The following is a 14,378-nucleotide window of genomic DNA, read 5'->3' as shown; positions in this document are numbered from 1 at the left end:
TATAATAAATAAATCTTAAAAAAAAAAAAAAAACAAAACAGACAGACACACACACACAAAATCACTCAAACAAAAACAAAAAATCGCTCAGGATTACCCTGAAATTCTGATCCTCCTGCCTCTACTTCCCAAGCTGTACAGTTACAGATGTGTGTGCTGGAGGTTGGACCTAGAGGTTTGTCTATGCTAGGCAAGTACTCTGCCCACTGAGTTACTCCCCATATGTATTGTTTACCTGTGATTATTTACTGTAGTAGTCTTTCCTTGTTCTCTACTTAAACCTTTCACATTTTGCCAGGCGTTGGTGGTGCACACTGTTAGTCCCACCACTAGGGAGACAGAAGCAGGAGAAACCCTGAGTACAAGGCCAGCCTGGTCTACAGAGTAAGTTACAGGACAGCCAGGGCTACACAGAGAGACCCTGTCTTGTAAAAAAAACAAAACAAAAATTTCATATTTTTATCCCTTCCTTTGATTTATTTGGAATTTTTGGAGAGTTAAATTTAGGTTATACTCAACTTGTTCAACATTGATATGTTGGATATATGCTCATACATAATGTTATAGTTCATTTTTACATATGTTTTTCATTAGTTGGGGGAAACCTTATTAATTGTCTGTTCTATGAAAGATGTAACATATTTTCCTCACTATTAAAACAATGAGGTTGGACATGGTGGTTCATACCTCAGCACTAGGGAGGCTAAGACAGGAAGATTTCTATGAATATGAGGCCAGCCTATGCCAGTAGTGAGTTCCAGGCCAGCTTCTACAGAGTAAATACCCTATCTCAGAAAACAAAAACCAACGGGTCATATCATAACCCTTGTGTAACTGTCTTCGTATTTAAAGATTTATCTAACATGTGTACTGGTAGTCTCATGCTGGGTCTAAAATTATTTTATTAAATAATAATATTTTATTAAATAAAATATTTTATTAAATGTCTTCATATTTAAAGATTTATCTAACATGTGTACTGGTAGTCTCATGCTGGGACTAAAATTATTTTATTAAAGGTTTATTTATTTATTTATTTTTGGTTTTCCGAGACAGAGTTTCTCTGTGTATCCCTGGCTGTCCTGGAACTCACTCTGTAGACCAGGCTGGCCTCAAACTCAGAAATCCGCCTGCCTCTGCCTCCCAAGTGTTGGGATTAAAAGCATGAGCCACCACTGTCTGGCTAAAGATGTATTTTTAATTGCATGTATGCATGTGTGTCTGTGTGTGGACCCAGTGTGTGAAGAGAGGCTAAGAGAGGGTGTTAGATCTCTGTCTGAATCTGGAGTTACAGGCCATTGTGAGCCGACCGACCAATGTGCGTGCTGGGAACCAAATTCAGGTTGTCTGGAAGAACAGCAATCGCTGTAACCACCAAGCCATCTCTTGAGCCCCCAAAGAATTTGTGTATCTTTGATTTTACTAGTGTTTTCCACTGTATGATTTCACTGTGTTTTCCAAAGTGGATCTGTCAGTTTGTATGTGTATTCCTCCCTTATGAAAGCTGTTTCATACTCTTTCCAACACCCAGTCTGATGGGTGTAAAGAGGAAATTGTGATGTTTTCTTTGTTTTGTTTTGGTTGGTTCCTTGTAGTCCTGGATGTCCTAGAACTCACTTTGTAGGTCAGGTTGGCATCAAACTCAGAAATCTGCCTGCCTCTGCCTCCCGAGTGCTGGGAAATTGTGGTTTTAATTAGCATTTTTCTAATAAATGAGATGGGCTAAGCATTAGGTGGTTAATGTATTCAAGTACTCAACAGCCTTTCCACTTTTGTTTAGTGTGATTCCCTATTCCCTGCTGTCCACTAGGTCTGCCTTTTTAAAGTGTATTACAATTCTTGTTTTAGATACCTTTACTTATTTTTATCCATTGCAATTATCTTTTCTTAGTCTCTGCCTTCCTTTTACCTTATTTATTTACCTAGGGAGGCATCTTCTTGCTGCTGCTGCTGCTGCTGCTGCTGCTGCTTTTCTTTTTGTAATCCTGGGTGTTGTCTGTTGAACCCATGCAACTACTCTGCCACTGAACTACAGTGCCCAGATCCTTTAAAGTTTTGCTTTGAGATAAGCTATCCTTGAACCAGTCTGGATTCCTCCTGCCTCAGCTTCTGGAGTAAGTGGGATTGTAGCAGTTGTAGGCATCCAATGGCCCAAGAAAGATGTCTTTTTAAATAGAAGTTTTTACATATTAATGAGAATATGTTTTTAATCATTTTTGCTATTGGCTTATTGTTTTTAAAAAACCTTTCCTGAGACTGGAGAAATAGCTCAGCAGTTAAGAGCACTGTTCTTGCAGGGCATCCAAGTTCAATTCCCAGCACCACGTGGCAGCTCATAACCATCCATAACTCTGGTTCCAGGGGATCAGGTGACTTCCTCTGACCTCCCTGTGCAGCAGGCACACATGTGATGCATATACATATATGCAGGTAAACATTATACATATAAAAGAATGCTAAACCAACAAATGAATAAATATATTCTTTTTTTTGGGGGGGGCTCCTATAATGTCAGCATTCTAGAGGCTGAGGCAAAGGATCACGTTAAGAACCATTTTGGGTTTCAAAGACAGAATTGAGGTTAGCCTGGGCTACAAAGTGGGACCCTGCCTCAAAAAACAAAACAAAACCAACAAAATCCAAAACCCCCAAAAACCTTACTCACATATGACTCTCATGGATTTTTTTTTTTAATATAGGAGCTTATATCCTTCAAAACTTGAAATATTTATTCTCTAACCCTAGATGAAAAACATTTGCTGGTGGAAAAAAAAGCTCCCTGACTCTGTAAAGACTCTGTTAACTGAACACAGTCCTTCTCTTCCATTCTTTTGTTATACTTATCATGGATCTTGATAGACAATATCTAATTTAAAAGTAAGTTTAAGTAATTTTTACGAACTGTATACTTTAATTCATAATTTATCCTTAGGAATATTTTGTAATTGCATCAGAGAAATAATGCACATAGAACAAACTGGAAACAATTCTGTAATTCATGAAACTGGCATTGCTAAACTCTCCAAACTGCCCCTTGTAAGGCAAGTAAAGAGAGAAGCCTTTTTTGTAGATGAGGTTGGGTGGCCCTTGTCATTGTCTTCTGCTTGGCTTGGTGGAAGCAGAAGTTCTAATGTTTCTTGACTGAATGGATGGATGGAATGTGATACTGCATGTGAAGTGCCTCATCTGGGGACAGCTTTAATAAGTGGTAGTTATTAATATTGAACCTCTGAGGATATGTATGTGTTACTCACAGCAAAACCGCCACAGATATTAGCCGGGAGTAGGAAACTATCCCGTGCTTTTGCTTTAAAAAGCTGAGCGTTTGATTTTTGAAGTATCTATCATATTTAAGCCACTTTAAATTGGTACTTACATATTTGCTAGAGTTTTAAAATGTGGTATTAGGCTATAGTAGTTTGTTTTGGGACACCAAGTCATAGTCCTCCAAGGGAAACAGATTAGGTTATACTTACACACTCAGTGAATGCGTTATGGGAAGAAATGTGAGCTGCTGTCCTTAAGGAAGCTGTAGTGGGACAAAATAGCTGTACCTCTGGGAAGTCGGGGAATGAGGACTACTGTTTTCTTTCATTTATTAGTCTCCTCCATATAGTTTGCTTTTCCTTTCATGTGTGTGTGTGTGTGTGTGTGTGTGTGTGTGTGTGAGAGAGAGAGAGAGAGAGAGAGAGAGAGAGAGAGAGAAAATATGCAAGTGCACACATGAATTTGCAGACTGAGTTTCAGTCCTGACTGTCTTCGACCTCTCTTTGTAGCTGAGGATACCCTTGGAGTGCTGATACTCCTGCCTGCCTCCACTCCTCAGGTGCTGGATAGCCAGTGTGTGCCGCCACACTGTGCTTAAAATATGTTTTGTTCATAGTAAATATGCTCTTTTTGTTCGGCTTTCTCCAAAGACTATTCAATCCATAGTCTCCTTTTAGAAGTTCTGTAGTTCACAGTTCATCAGAGTAACTTGATGAATTCCATGAAAATATCATAATATGATTCGCTTCCCGTTTTCTCTGTGATCCTATTAGATATTTCAGTATATGTGACACTGACTAATGCTGTTTATTTCCTGCCTCACTGTTGGCAGGGACATTAATTTCTGTTTCCTAATTTTCCTTTTCTGAAAATTCGTGGCCTTACTCATTTTATTTTTCAAGTGGTTAGGCATACTGTTTTAAAGGGGGCGTGTTGGGAAAGTTTGCAGAGAGCTGTGGGATTTGAGCAGCTGATGTCTTAGTGTGTTACACTTGGAACTTCCTCACAGCTTTATGCAGGGAATAGTGGGAAGGCTCAGCAGCTGGCCTGTCTCTCATAATCAAACTTCTAATCCTTCCCCCTTCCAAAGAACTGATGTGTATATAGAGGAGCTGGAAACTGTTAAACATGTGGACAATTTTCTAGTAATCCTTGGTCTCTAACTCCCCAAAAACAGTATTGGCCAAGAGTTGAAAGGAATTTTCGAGCAGGTGAGTTCTGTCCTGTCCACGGGTGTCCTCTGTGTTTTTCTTTAAATGATACTGCACTTTTGCTGCTGTGGATCGTGGGTTTTCTTGCCTTCTGTTGAAGTAAAGACAGTTTCCAGATGTGAAGAGGAAGCCATTTTTACAGAGCTGGATCATAACTCATTGACATTTAAAGACCATAGAGTTGACTGTTTTGGAGAACAGGTGTTTCACCTGCTGGCCTTCAATATACTGGATGAGAGTTTATAGTTTTAAATTTTATTTTTGTACTGTCCTGATAGAAATTCTGTTAAAGAGCATAGGCAAAAACAACTATTCTATGAAACATAAGTCTATTAACAGGAGAATCAGGCAAGGAGGCTGCTAAGTTATTTTTTATTCATTTGATTGCTTCAGTACTCCCAAGTCCAAAGGTTTCAGAGAGTGGCCATAGAGTAGGAGCTATTCACAGTTCAAGGAGTGTTCTGATGTCCTGTCATTGCTATTCAGATCCTATCTCATGTATTCTTTCAGTGTTGAAAGTTAATAATTTTGGTTCAAGCAGCTCCTTTTGTTATTAGCTAAATGCTTATTGAAGAGCTTCCTTTCTGCTGTCATGCCACTTTTTCATCTTCAAACATTCTCTCAAATCCTTTAAGTAGTGACCTCGGAACTACATAGGAACAAGATTCAACTGTCTTAATTTCAGTCTTATTTTTTCCTTGCCTAACTCCCTACTGAGAACTGTCTTAAGGATCTACCTTGAATTCATAAATACAGAATCATTTCAGATCACTTTAAAAGTTAACAAACAAAACACACTTCGTATGAAAATATCCACAGTTTATACTTTTCTGAATTAATGGTGTAAAAAAATTGGTGGTATCTAAATCTATCTGTTTAAATTTTTTTTAATCGTAAACTTTTGTTAGTAGAGCTACACATAACATTTAAAGATGAGAACTGATTTATTAATGCCAAATTCACCCACCTTAACATTTAAAAATATGAATACAAAATAGCAAGTTGTAGAACTATGTGGGAGTGTTTGTTTGAAAATATTTATATGAAAAATATGTTCACATATATGTGAAGATCTATAAATTAAATGCATTTGTAGTAGTTGATTTATTTTATATATTTCTGTACCTTGTTTTTTGAAAGGTAGTCAGGAAACAGGTGAACTTAAATATTAAGTGAAATTAATGTTGAAAGTGTTCTCTCAAAAAGTTTTCTAAGCCTTGAGCGTCATTTTAATGAATTACTTTTAGGGTTCTGTTTAATGTATCCATATAGAACACAATGATTTAATGAGTCCTAGTAGTCTAATAGTCTAAATTCAACAGCATTATAGGAAGAGAAATAGTATAATTGAGTAAAAGGTCTGAAGGCATGAAAAAGTAAACTAATTCTGTACTTGCAATTACCTTAGTTTCTTAGTATGTTAATTAATTAACGTGATCGCTGTAGAAACTAAAGAAGAATCCAGTGCAAATGTCATGATATAGTTTGCATTCCGTTTTCCCTGTGAGTATGAGTTGTTAGATGTTGCATCATATGTAATATAAGCCACACGTCAGCTGCTTCCTGCTTCACTGCTGACAAGGGCCCCATTCATAACTCTTCTTTTATCCCTTCAGTGAATAAGTAATTATTCAATATAGAGGCAGGATATTTGGAACTGGCTATTTAATGTGGCAGCACTCTGTAATGAAATCTGCTGTTACTGGCAACCCGAGAGGGGAATGTAACAATTCCAGCATGACTGTAACTTTATCTGCTTTGACTGAATGTTTATTTGGCACATCAGTGAACCTTTTATCCCAGTGAGTGACAGCTCCAGAAGGGTCACATTTACATCCATTCTATCATGTATTGTAATATTTAATGGTGGACAAGGTTGAGTGAGACTAGGAGTAATTTGAACTTGCTTTTCCACTGAACTGAGGCTAAAAGACAGCTTGATCTCCAGTATTGTGGTGTAACATACTATGACTTAGCATTTGTTTATGAAGGCTAATCTTACTGATTACAATTTTTTCTAATGCAGTAAGTAGAGTATTTGTTCTACAAAACCGAATATTTCCAGTGTAAATTCTTTTAAATGGTTGTGCTGCTTACCTTTTACCCTACCCATGACCGTTTCCCTACATTTCTCTTACATGAAGCTTCAGTCTTTCTCATTTGGTGGAGGAATGAGAGCTTTGAAGGGAGTGTTTATTAAGAATCTGTGAATTCTCATAGCATTAAACTTGCAAAAAAAATGGGGTGTGGGCAGAATTTGGAAGCAGGAATTAAATCAGGTAAATTGTAGACTGTATTCTTGAGGTTCCTTTGCTGTATTTAAAGAGACATTTGTATGATTTAATTTATGATACTGAATCACTAGTGAGCCTGTCCAGGATGAGCTATTTTGGTAACAGTTTTCTGGTGGGTTTTCATTTCACACATGTAATTGGATTTCGGACATACTCGTTCCATGCAATCAGCCTGCTTCCACTCACTATAAAATGCTGATATTTTTGCATTCATTTTCTTGCCTTTGCTAGAGAATAACTTTCTTTACCTTTTGTAGTGATGCTTAACATTCAGCTTGTTCTATCTATTCTTTTGTTAACCACCTTTCAAATGCTTTTTTAAAAAAAACATGTAGCATATTTGAGCTGTTCTGTGAGAAAAATGATCAGTTTTATAATGTCACAAGTTCTCATGAGACCCAGGATAAATTGATGGTTTTTCAATCTGTCATATCATTTAAAAACTATAAATTATTGAAGAGAAGGATTAAAATGTACTTTAAACATTTGGAATTGAAGAGTCAGTATGATGTCAGAGAGACTATAAGTGTGGAAACACTGTTTCGAAGTTTGAGAAGACAGAGGACTAATTTGTATATGAGGCATAGTTTCTTCAGCCGTGAATTTAGAGACTGTAATATCTGAAAGCTTCTTGAACCATTGTGATACATTCTGAGAGATGTTCTAACGTTTGCTGTGGTGGCCCAGACAGCATCTGTTTTCTTTCCTTGTTTCAGGTGGATGGCCTTTGTTCCAGGTGCTGCTGTTCTGCTAAACAAGGAAACAACGAAGAGTCTGCAAATACTGTTAAGAAAGATCACGGGGGACAATGCAAGAGACCTAAAATTTATTTTGGGACACGGACACACAAGCAGATTGCTCAGATTACCAGGGAGCTCCGTAAGACAGCTTACTCAGGGGTCCCGATGACTATTCTTTCCAGCAGGGATCACACCTGTGTCCATCCTGAAGTGGTGGGAAACTTCAACAGAAAGGAAAAGTGCATGGAGCTGCTGGATGGCAAACATGTGAGTAAAACAACTGTGACTTCAAAGGAAAAAAATAAGGCTGAAAAGACGCAGACTGCTTGATGCATGCGCTATGTATTTTTAGTGACCATTAAGGAATATGAAAATCAAATTAATTACTGGCTTTGATATTTTTTGAAAAATATTTTGCTGTAAGAAAATCTTGACTCACATTTAAACTGATAGATTTTGGTTTTAAAACTTAGAGATATTAATTTCTGTTGTATTCAGATATAATCTTTTTTTCTTTTAAATCCCTCTATCCAAAATAGTTGAACATGGGTGATGTCATATTTAAGTATAGTTTAAACAGCAAATGTTGAAATTTTTAATATTGAGATAAATGATTATTCTAATTTCTAATTCTAATTAGTACATATTTTTTCAAAAAAATTATATGAGATTATTAAGTTTAAAACAATGTCACACATGGTCTTAAGTTTTTCCAGGGAAATTGGTATGGTATGAATTTAAGATAGGTAGAATGACATAAGACATCACTTTAATTCTGGGCAGTATTATTTTGGGAGTCTATAGTGTAGATAACGTGCTTAAAAATTGAAGTTGTAAGTATGAGATTATACTCAGGAATATTCAGCAAACCAGTGTATAAAGTGAGCAATAGCTGTATATTTTGAGAATTTTTTTGTCTGTTATTTTATCAGAGTTGATTCTACATAGAAGACTGTGAGTCCGAGTCCCAAGAGTTTTGTTTCACTGATAGTCACCTCCTACCATAGAATATGAATAAATTATGTTTTATTGTTCTTTCTCTCTCAGTGTTTTATTTTAACCAGATGAGTGTTTACTAAGGTTTTTAAGGCCTAGTGAAGACACTTTGACAGCTGTTTAGCTTTGTAGTAGAAGAGACTGTACAGTATAAGAGGGACTATGGACAAGCTTGAGAGACTTGTTCAGAGTAAGAAAGAGAACATAGACTTAATCAGAATCATTGTTGAAATTCTGTACTCGTATTTGTTGCCATTCAAGTACTTTCTCATTAGCTGAAGAATTGTGTGGAATCTCTTCACTGTTTATGTTTCAAAGGTACTCAAGAAAAAGGGTTTTGTGGTGAAACTGCAAATACCAGGTTTAAATCATTCTCTATGAGTTACTAATTGTTTTGCTAAACTCAGGTGCTGACTGCCATTGTCATTAAGACTATTTTCACTTGTTCTTGACGAAGTATGCATTTGTAGGAAATACATAAGTTAAAATATATTGGTTAAAGCAATTAAAAATTTAAGGCAGTCTTTTGTATAATCTAGAATTCTGCATTTGATCTTTTATCTTCAAGTTTGAGTCGTGTAAAAATAGTAGACTTCAATGCTCAGAATTTTCCATTGGCTTGAAATGAACATGTATTTTGTTTTTGAAGATTAGTGATGTAAGTAAACAAAGATGGTTGCTGTGGCTTTCTCTATCTTCGCTCCGTGGGTGTACATGAGCGTTCTTTTCCTTGTTCCCAAGCCCTTAGAGTAATTTGGTATTGTAATGAGGGCCAATTACAAAGTCACCATAGGTGTCTATGTTTAGTATGGCTGATTTACCAAAGCGAAATGATAAATAGATAACCGACACTGAGTGAAAGGAGTTTAAAGTGTGATAACGCTCCAGCCAGCAGACTCCTTTCTGGGTTCTGTTACAGAGCTAAAAGGGATGCGCCTTTGGCTTCACTATCAGCCTGCTCAGGGCTGTCGTTCTAAGAGCCCTTCAAGTGTAAACTTTCTGATTATTTGGCTTGATCTGAAGGCACATGTGCTTTTTGTTCACCGTCTCTTTCAAAGTGCCTCCATACTGGAAAGATAGGCACCTGCCTGCCAAAATTAATTTTTTGTTTCAGTTGAGAAAAGAAAATTAAAGTTGAGCCAGAAATGCCAATTCTTTAAAAAGTTTGAAATATAGATCATCTTGTTTTTAAAAAATTCAAATGAAGTAGTTGGAAGGATGGCTCAGAAGTTAAGAGCCCTTGCTGTTCTTTCAGAGGATCAGGGTTCAATTTCCAACACCCACATGGCAACTCAGGTATGTCTGTAAATCAGGGTTTAGGGAGTCAAATACCCTTGTGGGCACCAGAAATGCATGTAGTGCACATACATACATGCAGGCAGCACACACCAGTAAAATAATGATAAATAAATAAATAAAATCTGGGTATTATGTTGCACAGCTATAATCCCAGCCCTTGGAGACATGATACAGGAGGATTCAAATTTAAGGCTAGCCTGGGCTATATAAGAAGATCCTGCTTTCCCTCACACCCAAAAGAAAAGAAATAAAGGACATGGAATAAGAGTCAAAGCTAGCCCAAGACGAGGAGTCCTGTTGTCCAGTTCCCCTGTACTCAAACCCTTCAAGGAAACCACTGTAAAGTTGTATGTTTATTTTGCCAGAATATTTCAGAAGAAAAGTCATTATTTGCTAGAGTATATGTGCATATTTATTCTTTGAGTAAGAGCACTTTATATAAACTTAAGCATATTCTACTCTATACATTCAATGCCTATTTTTCTTATTATAATATCATTAGAGAACCTAACAAATAATTTACTCACTCAAAAGGGTATATATCATTTGGTTTGCCAGTTTTGAGACAAGTTTTATTATGTAGCTTTGGCTGGCCTGGAACTCAATCTGTAGACCAGGTTGGCCCACACAAAAGATTCACTTGCTTCTGCCTTCTGAGTGCAGAGATTAAAGGCCTATACTGTCATCTCCAGCCTTACAAGGGTATATCTTTTGTATAAATTTAATTAACATGTGTGCTGTTGGTCATAGAAAGTGAGTTTACAGATTTTTTGTTGTTGTTGTTGTTGTTTTGGCTTGGTCTTTTGCTATTAAATTCTTCCCAGTCACATTGATGATAAAAATTAGAATTTTTTTTAAACTTGCTATCTTTTTTTTTTTTTAAGATTTATTTATTTTATGAATGTGAGTACACTGTTGCTGTCTTCAGACATACCAGAAGTGTGCATCAGATCTCATTACGGATGGTTGTGAGCCACTATGTGGTTGCTGGAATTTGAACTCAGGTCCTCTGGAAGAACACTCAGTGCTCCTACCTGCTGAGCCATCTTTCCAGTCCCTAAAAATTAGAATTTTGAGGTCCTGGCAAATTGCCCATTATTCAGAGCTTAAACCGTTGTTAAATTTTTGGTTATGTGACTATTAGTTTCATACATTTTATTCATTCACCTAATTAATTAAGTTATTTATGTTAGTTGGAAAATATTGCTGTGGCACTCAGGTAGACCTACTACCTTACTGTCTCAGGCTCCCAGGTTCTGGAATTATAGATGCTGGCCACCATTCTGGGCTGATTTTACACACTGTTTATTTCTTTCTAAAATTTATGTATATGTGAGGAGCCTGCATGCACACTACTACATGGAGGCCAGGAAAGGGCATCAGGTGCCCTGAACAAGAGTTAAGATGGTTATAAGTTGCTGTGTGTGCTATAAACCAAACCCAGGTCTTCTGCAAGAACAGTAAGGTGCTTTTAACCACTAAGGCTTCACTCTTGCCCCCATTTTTATACAGTTTTTTAATATAGGACTTTCATACTTGGGGTAAGTTATTAAAATTTTAATAACTTACAAAATTGTTTTTCTTTTGATAACACAATAACAAAGACATTAATAGATAGTCATCAAAAAATAAGGATTATCGTTGGACATCTTGAATGTTCATACAAGGACTGTGACTCAGTGGTTGAGTCCTTATCTAGAATTCTCGAGGCCCTAGATTCAGTATCCATTACCACTCAAACAAGAATAGCCATTCAAAGAAATGTCATACCTTAATGGAAACTACAAAAAGTACAAGTTAAAACAGATTTTTTTCCCACATGTAAAACAGGGAAAGATGGAGACAGAATAATATGATTTTGAATCTTGGGGATATTCTTATATTTTATCCTTGTAATTATTCTTCTTTATTTTTCTCTCAAGATAGTCTTCTTCTTCCCTTTCTCCCTCCTCTCCCTATCTAGTTTCCTTATTTCCAATATTGTCACATGGCTTAAATTTGAAAAGGGACAAGAGAGTGAACAGAAATTTTCTCTTTGTTTGTTTGCTTGTTTGTTTTTTCAGACAGGGTTTCTCTGCATAGCCTTGACTGTCCTAGAACTCACTCAGTAGACTCGGCTAACCTTGAACTTCCAGAGTTATGCCTGCCTCTGCCTCCTGAGTGCTGGGATTAAAGGCGCGCTATAGCACCACCCAGCATCCTAATTCTGTTCTAAAAGCAACAAGAGATACCATTGCTTTGTCATTCCTTTCAGAAATGTTATGGCTAATGTCATGACTACATCAAACAATTTAAGAATATTTTTCTCATTTATTTTGTATTTAAGTTCTCTCTCATTCTGAGACAATTACTATAATTTAAATGGTTTTGAATATGGCCTGTAATTCCAGCTCCGTGAGATAGGAGGATCACCCGAGCCCAGAAGTTCAAGGTCGATATGGGCAACATAGTGAGATCCCTGTGTTTTGGCAGGAAGATATGATTGTGATTATAAATATGGAAGTATTTATTTTCCCTATAAAGTATTAGCTTTTGGGTTTAGTAATGTTTTTTAAGTTCTGAGATAATCTTATTTTACTCCTTTGACTCCAGAGTTGGTTCACATATCACTTATGTCTGTTTTCAGGGGAAGTCCTGCTATTTCTATCATGGTGTTCATAAAATTAGTAGCCAGCAGACACTGCAGCATCTTCAGGGGATGTCCAGAGCCTGGGACATAGAAGAACTTGTCAGCCTCGGGAGGAAACTGAAAGCTTGTCCCTACTATACAGCTCGAGAGCTGATAGATGATGCTGACATAGTTTTTTGTCCCTACAACTACCTTTTAGACGCACAAATAAGGGAAACTGTGAGTATATATAGAGATTAGAACTTGCTTACTGAGATAAGTGATGAATGGAAAAGCTTTTGGTGTTTTTTGTCTTTTTCCCCCTTTGTACTGAATGTACCTAAACGGAGAAACAAAAACATGTTCAAAGGTGAATTAAGAGGTGACTTTTAAACCCAGACTTGACTGAGTCACATCAGGCTAGAGGAATCTTGGTTGTGCTGAGCTGTTTGTGCTTTGTGATGTTTAGTGGCATCCCTGGGTCTCTGAGATGCCAATAGAATCCTCACAGTTGTTACCATCAGATATCTCTAGAAACTGCCATATGTCCCCTGTGGAGCAAAATTGTTCCCCTTATAAGACCATTAGATAACCATGGTTCTCTCCACTCATGAAGTTAAGAGTTGTTTGTTTGTTTGTTTGTTTGATTTTTGAGACAAGGTTTCTTTATGTACTCCTGGCTGTCCTGAAACTCACTCTATAGACCAGGTTGGGCTCAAACTCAGAAATCTACCTGCCTCTGCCTCCCGAGTACTGGGATCAAAGGCATGTGCCACTACCACCTGGCAAAGTTAAGAATTATTTTAAAAACATTTCTCTGGCAGGGGGAATAACTATCTTCAAGAACTTATATATGTACTATGAAAGTTGTACATTGTAAATTTTTTTAGTAATGAACTTTTATTTTTTAGTAATGAAGTTTTATTTGTTCGCCTGATTCTTATTATAATTACTACAGCCTAAGACAAAGAGTAAAGTTAGGTGTAGCTAGTTACTGCTTTCTTTTTATGTGACTGTACAGTTCATGCTTGCTTTCTACTCTTTTTTTCTGTTCCAGGGTTGTTTTGTGTTGTTTTGTCTTTGGGAGAGGATTTCATGTAGCCCAGTAAATTAGCCATGAATTTGCTATGTAGCTGAGGATGACCTTGAACTTCTGATCCTCCTGCTTCTACTGTCCAAGTGCTGGGCTTGCGGGTGCCTGCTGCCACACTCAGGTCTTGCAGTTCTAGCAATCCAGCTCAGGGCTTCATCCATGTTAGGCAAGTACTCTACCAGCTGAATGAATCGTAGCTGCAGCTCCAGTTTTTAAAGTTCAAAATTAATAGGCACTTAAATTTTTTAATATTTCATTTTTTTTATTTTATGTGTATTGGTTTGCCTGAATTTGTGTATGCCTGTGCAAAATATGTGTGAAGCGTCCATGATCCAGAAGAGGTTGTTAGACTTCCCATGAACTAAAGGTACAGACAGTTTTGAGCCCTCATATGGGTTCTGGGAACTGAATGCAGATCTTCTGGAAGAGTAGTGAGTGCTCTTATTCACAGAGCCATCTCTTCAACCTCAAAGAGGCATTTTATATGCTACCATACCGCTAACCTCTGCTACTGTACCTTTTATTGGTTAGCTCATTTTTTTAGTCACTTTACACCTGGCTCACTGCCCCCTCCCACTCACCCCCTCCCACAATCTTTTCTCCCATCCCCCTTCTTCTCCTCTGAGCAGGTGGACCTCACTTCCCAGGTATCCCCCCATGCTGGCACATCAAATCTCTGCAAGGCTAGGCACATCCTACTGAGAGGCCAGACAAGGCAGCCCAGCTAGTAGAACATATCCCATAGATAGGCAACAGTTTTTGGATAGCACCTGCTCCAGTTGTTCTACACCCACATGAAGACTAAGCTGCATATCTGCTGTATATAAGTGGGGAGGCCTAGGTCCAGCCTGTGTATGTTCTTTGATTGGT

General features: G+C 37.3%; 1 protein-coding gene across 1 annotated transcript in view; it reads left to right on the top strand.

Moving 5' to 3' along the window:
* The window catches only part of Brip1 (BRCA1 interacting protein C-terminal helicase 1), a 131,611-nt gene that overhangs the window by 29,001 nt on the left and 88,232 nt on the right, over positions 1-14,378 (top strand). Inside the window, exons 7-8 of the mRNA XM_021177469.1 lie at positions 7,489-7,779; positions 12,434-12,655. Of these exons, the coding sequence (XP_021033128.1) occupies positions 7,489-7,779; positions 12,434-12,655 (513 nt within the window). The remainder of the gene's footprint in view (positions 1-7,488; positions 7,780-12,433; positions 12,656-14,378) is intronic.

This window comes from Mus caroli, chromosome 11 (genome assembly GCF_900094665.2).
Source record: "Mus caroli chromosome 11, CAROLI_EIJ_v1.1, whole genome shotgun sequence".
NCBI classification, from domain to species: domain Eukaryota; kingdom Metazoa; phylum Chordata; class Mammalia; order Rodentia; family Muridae; genus Mus; species Mus caroli.
The sequence above is the reverse complement of the archived record's forward strand: the minus strand, read 5'-3'. Positions and strand labels throughout refer to the sequence as shown.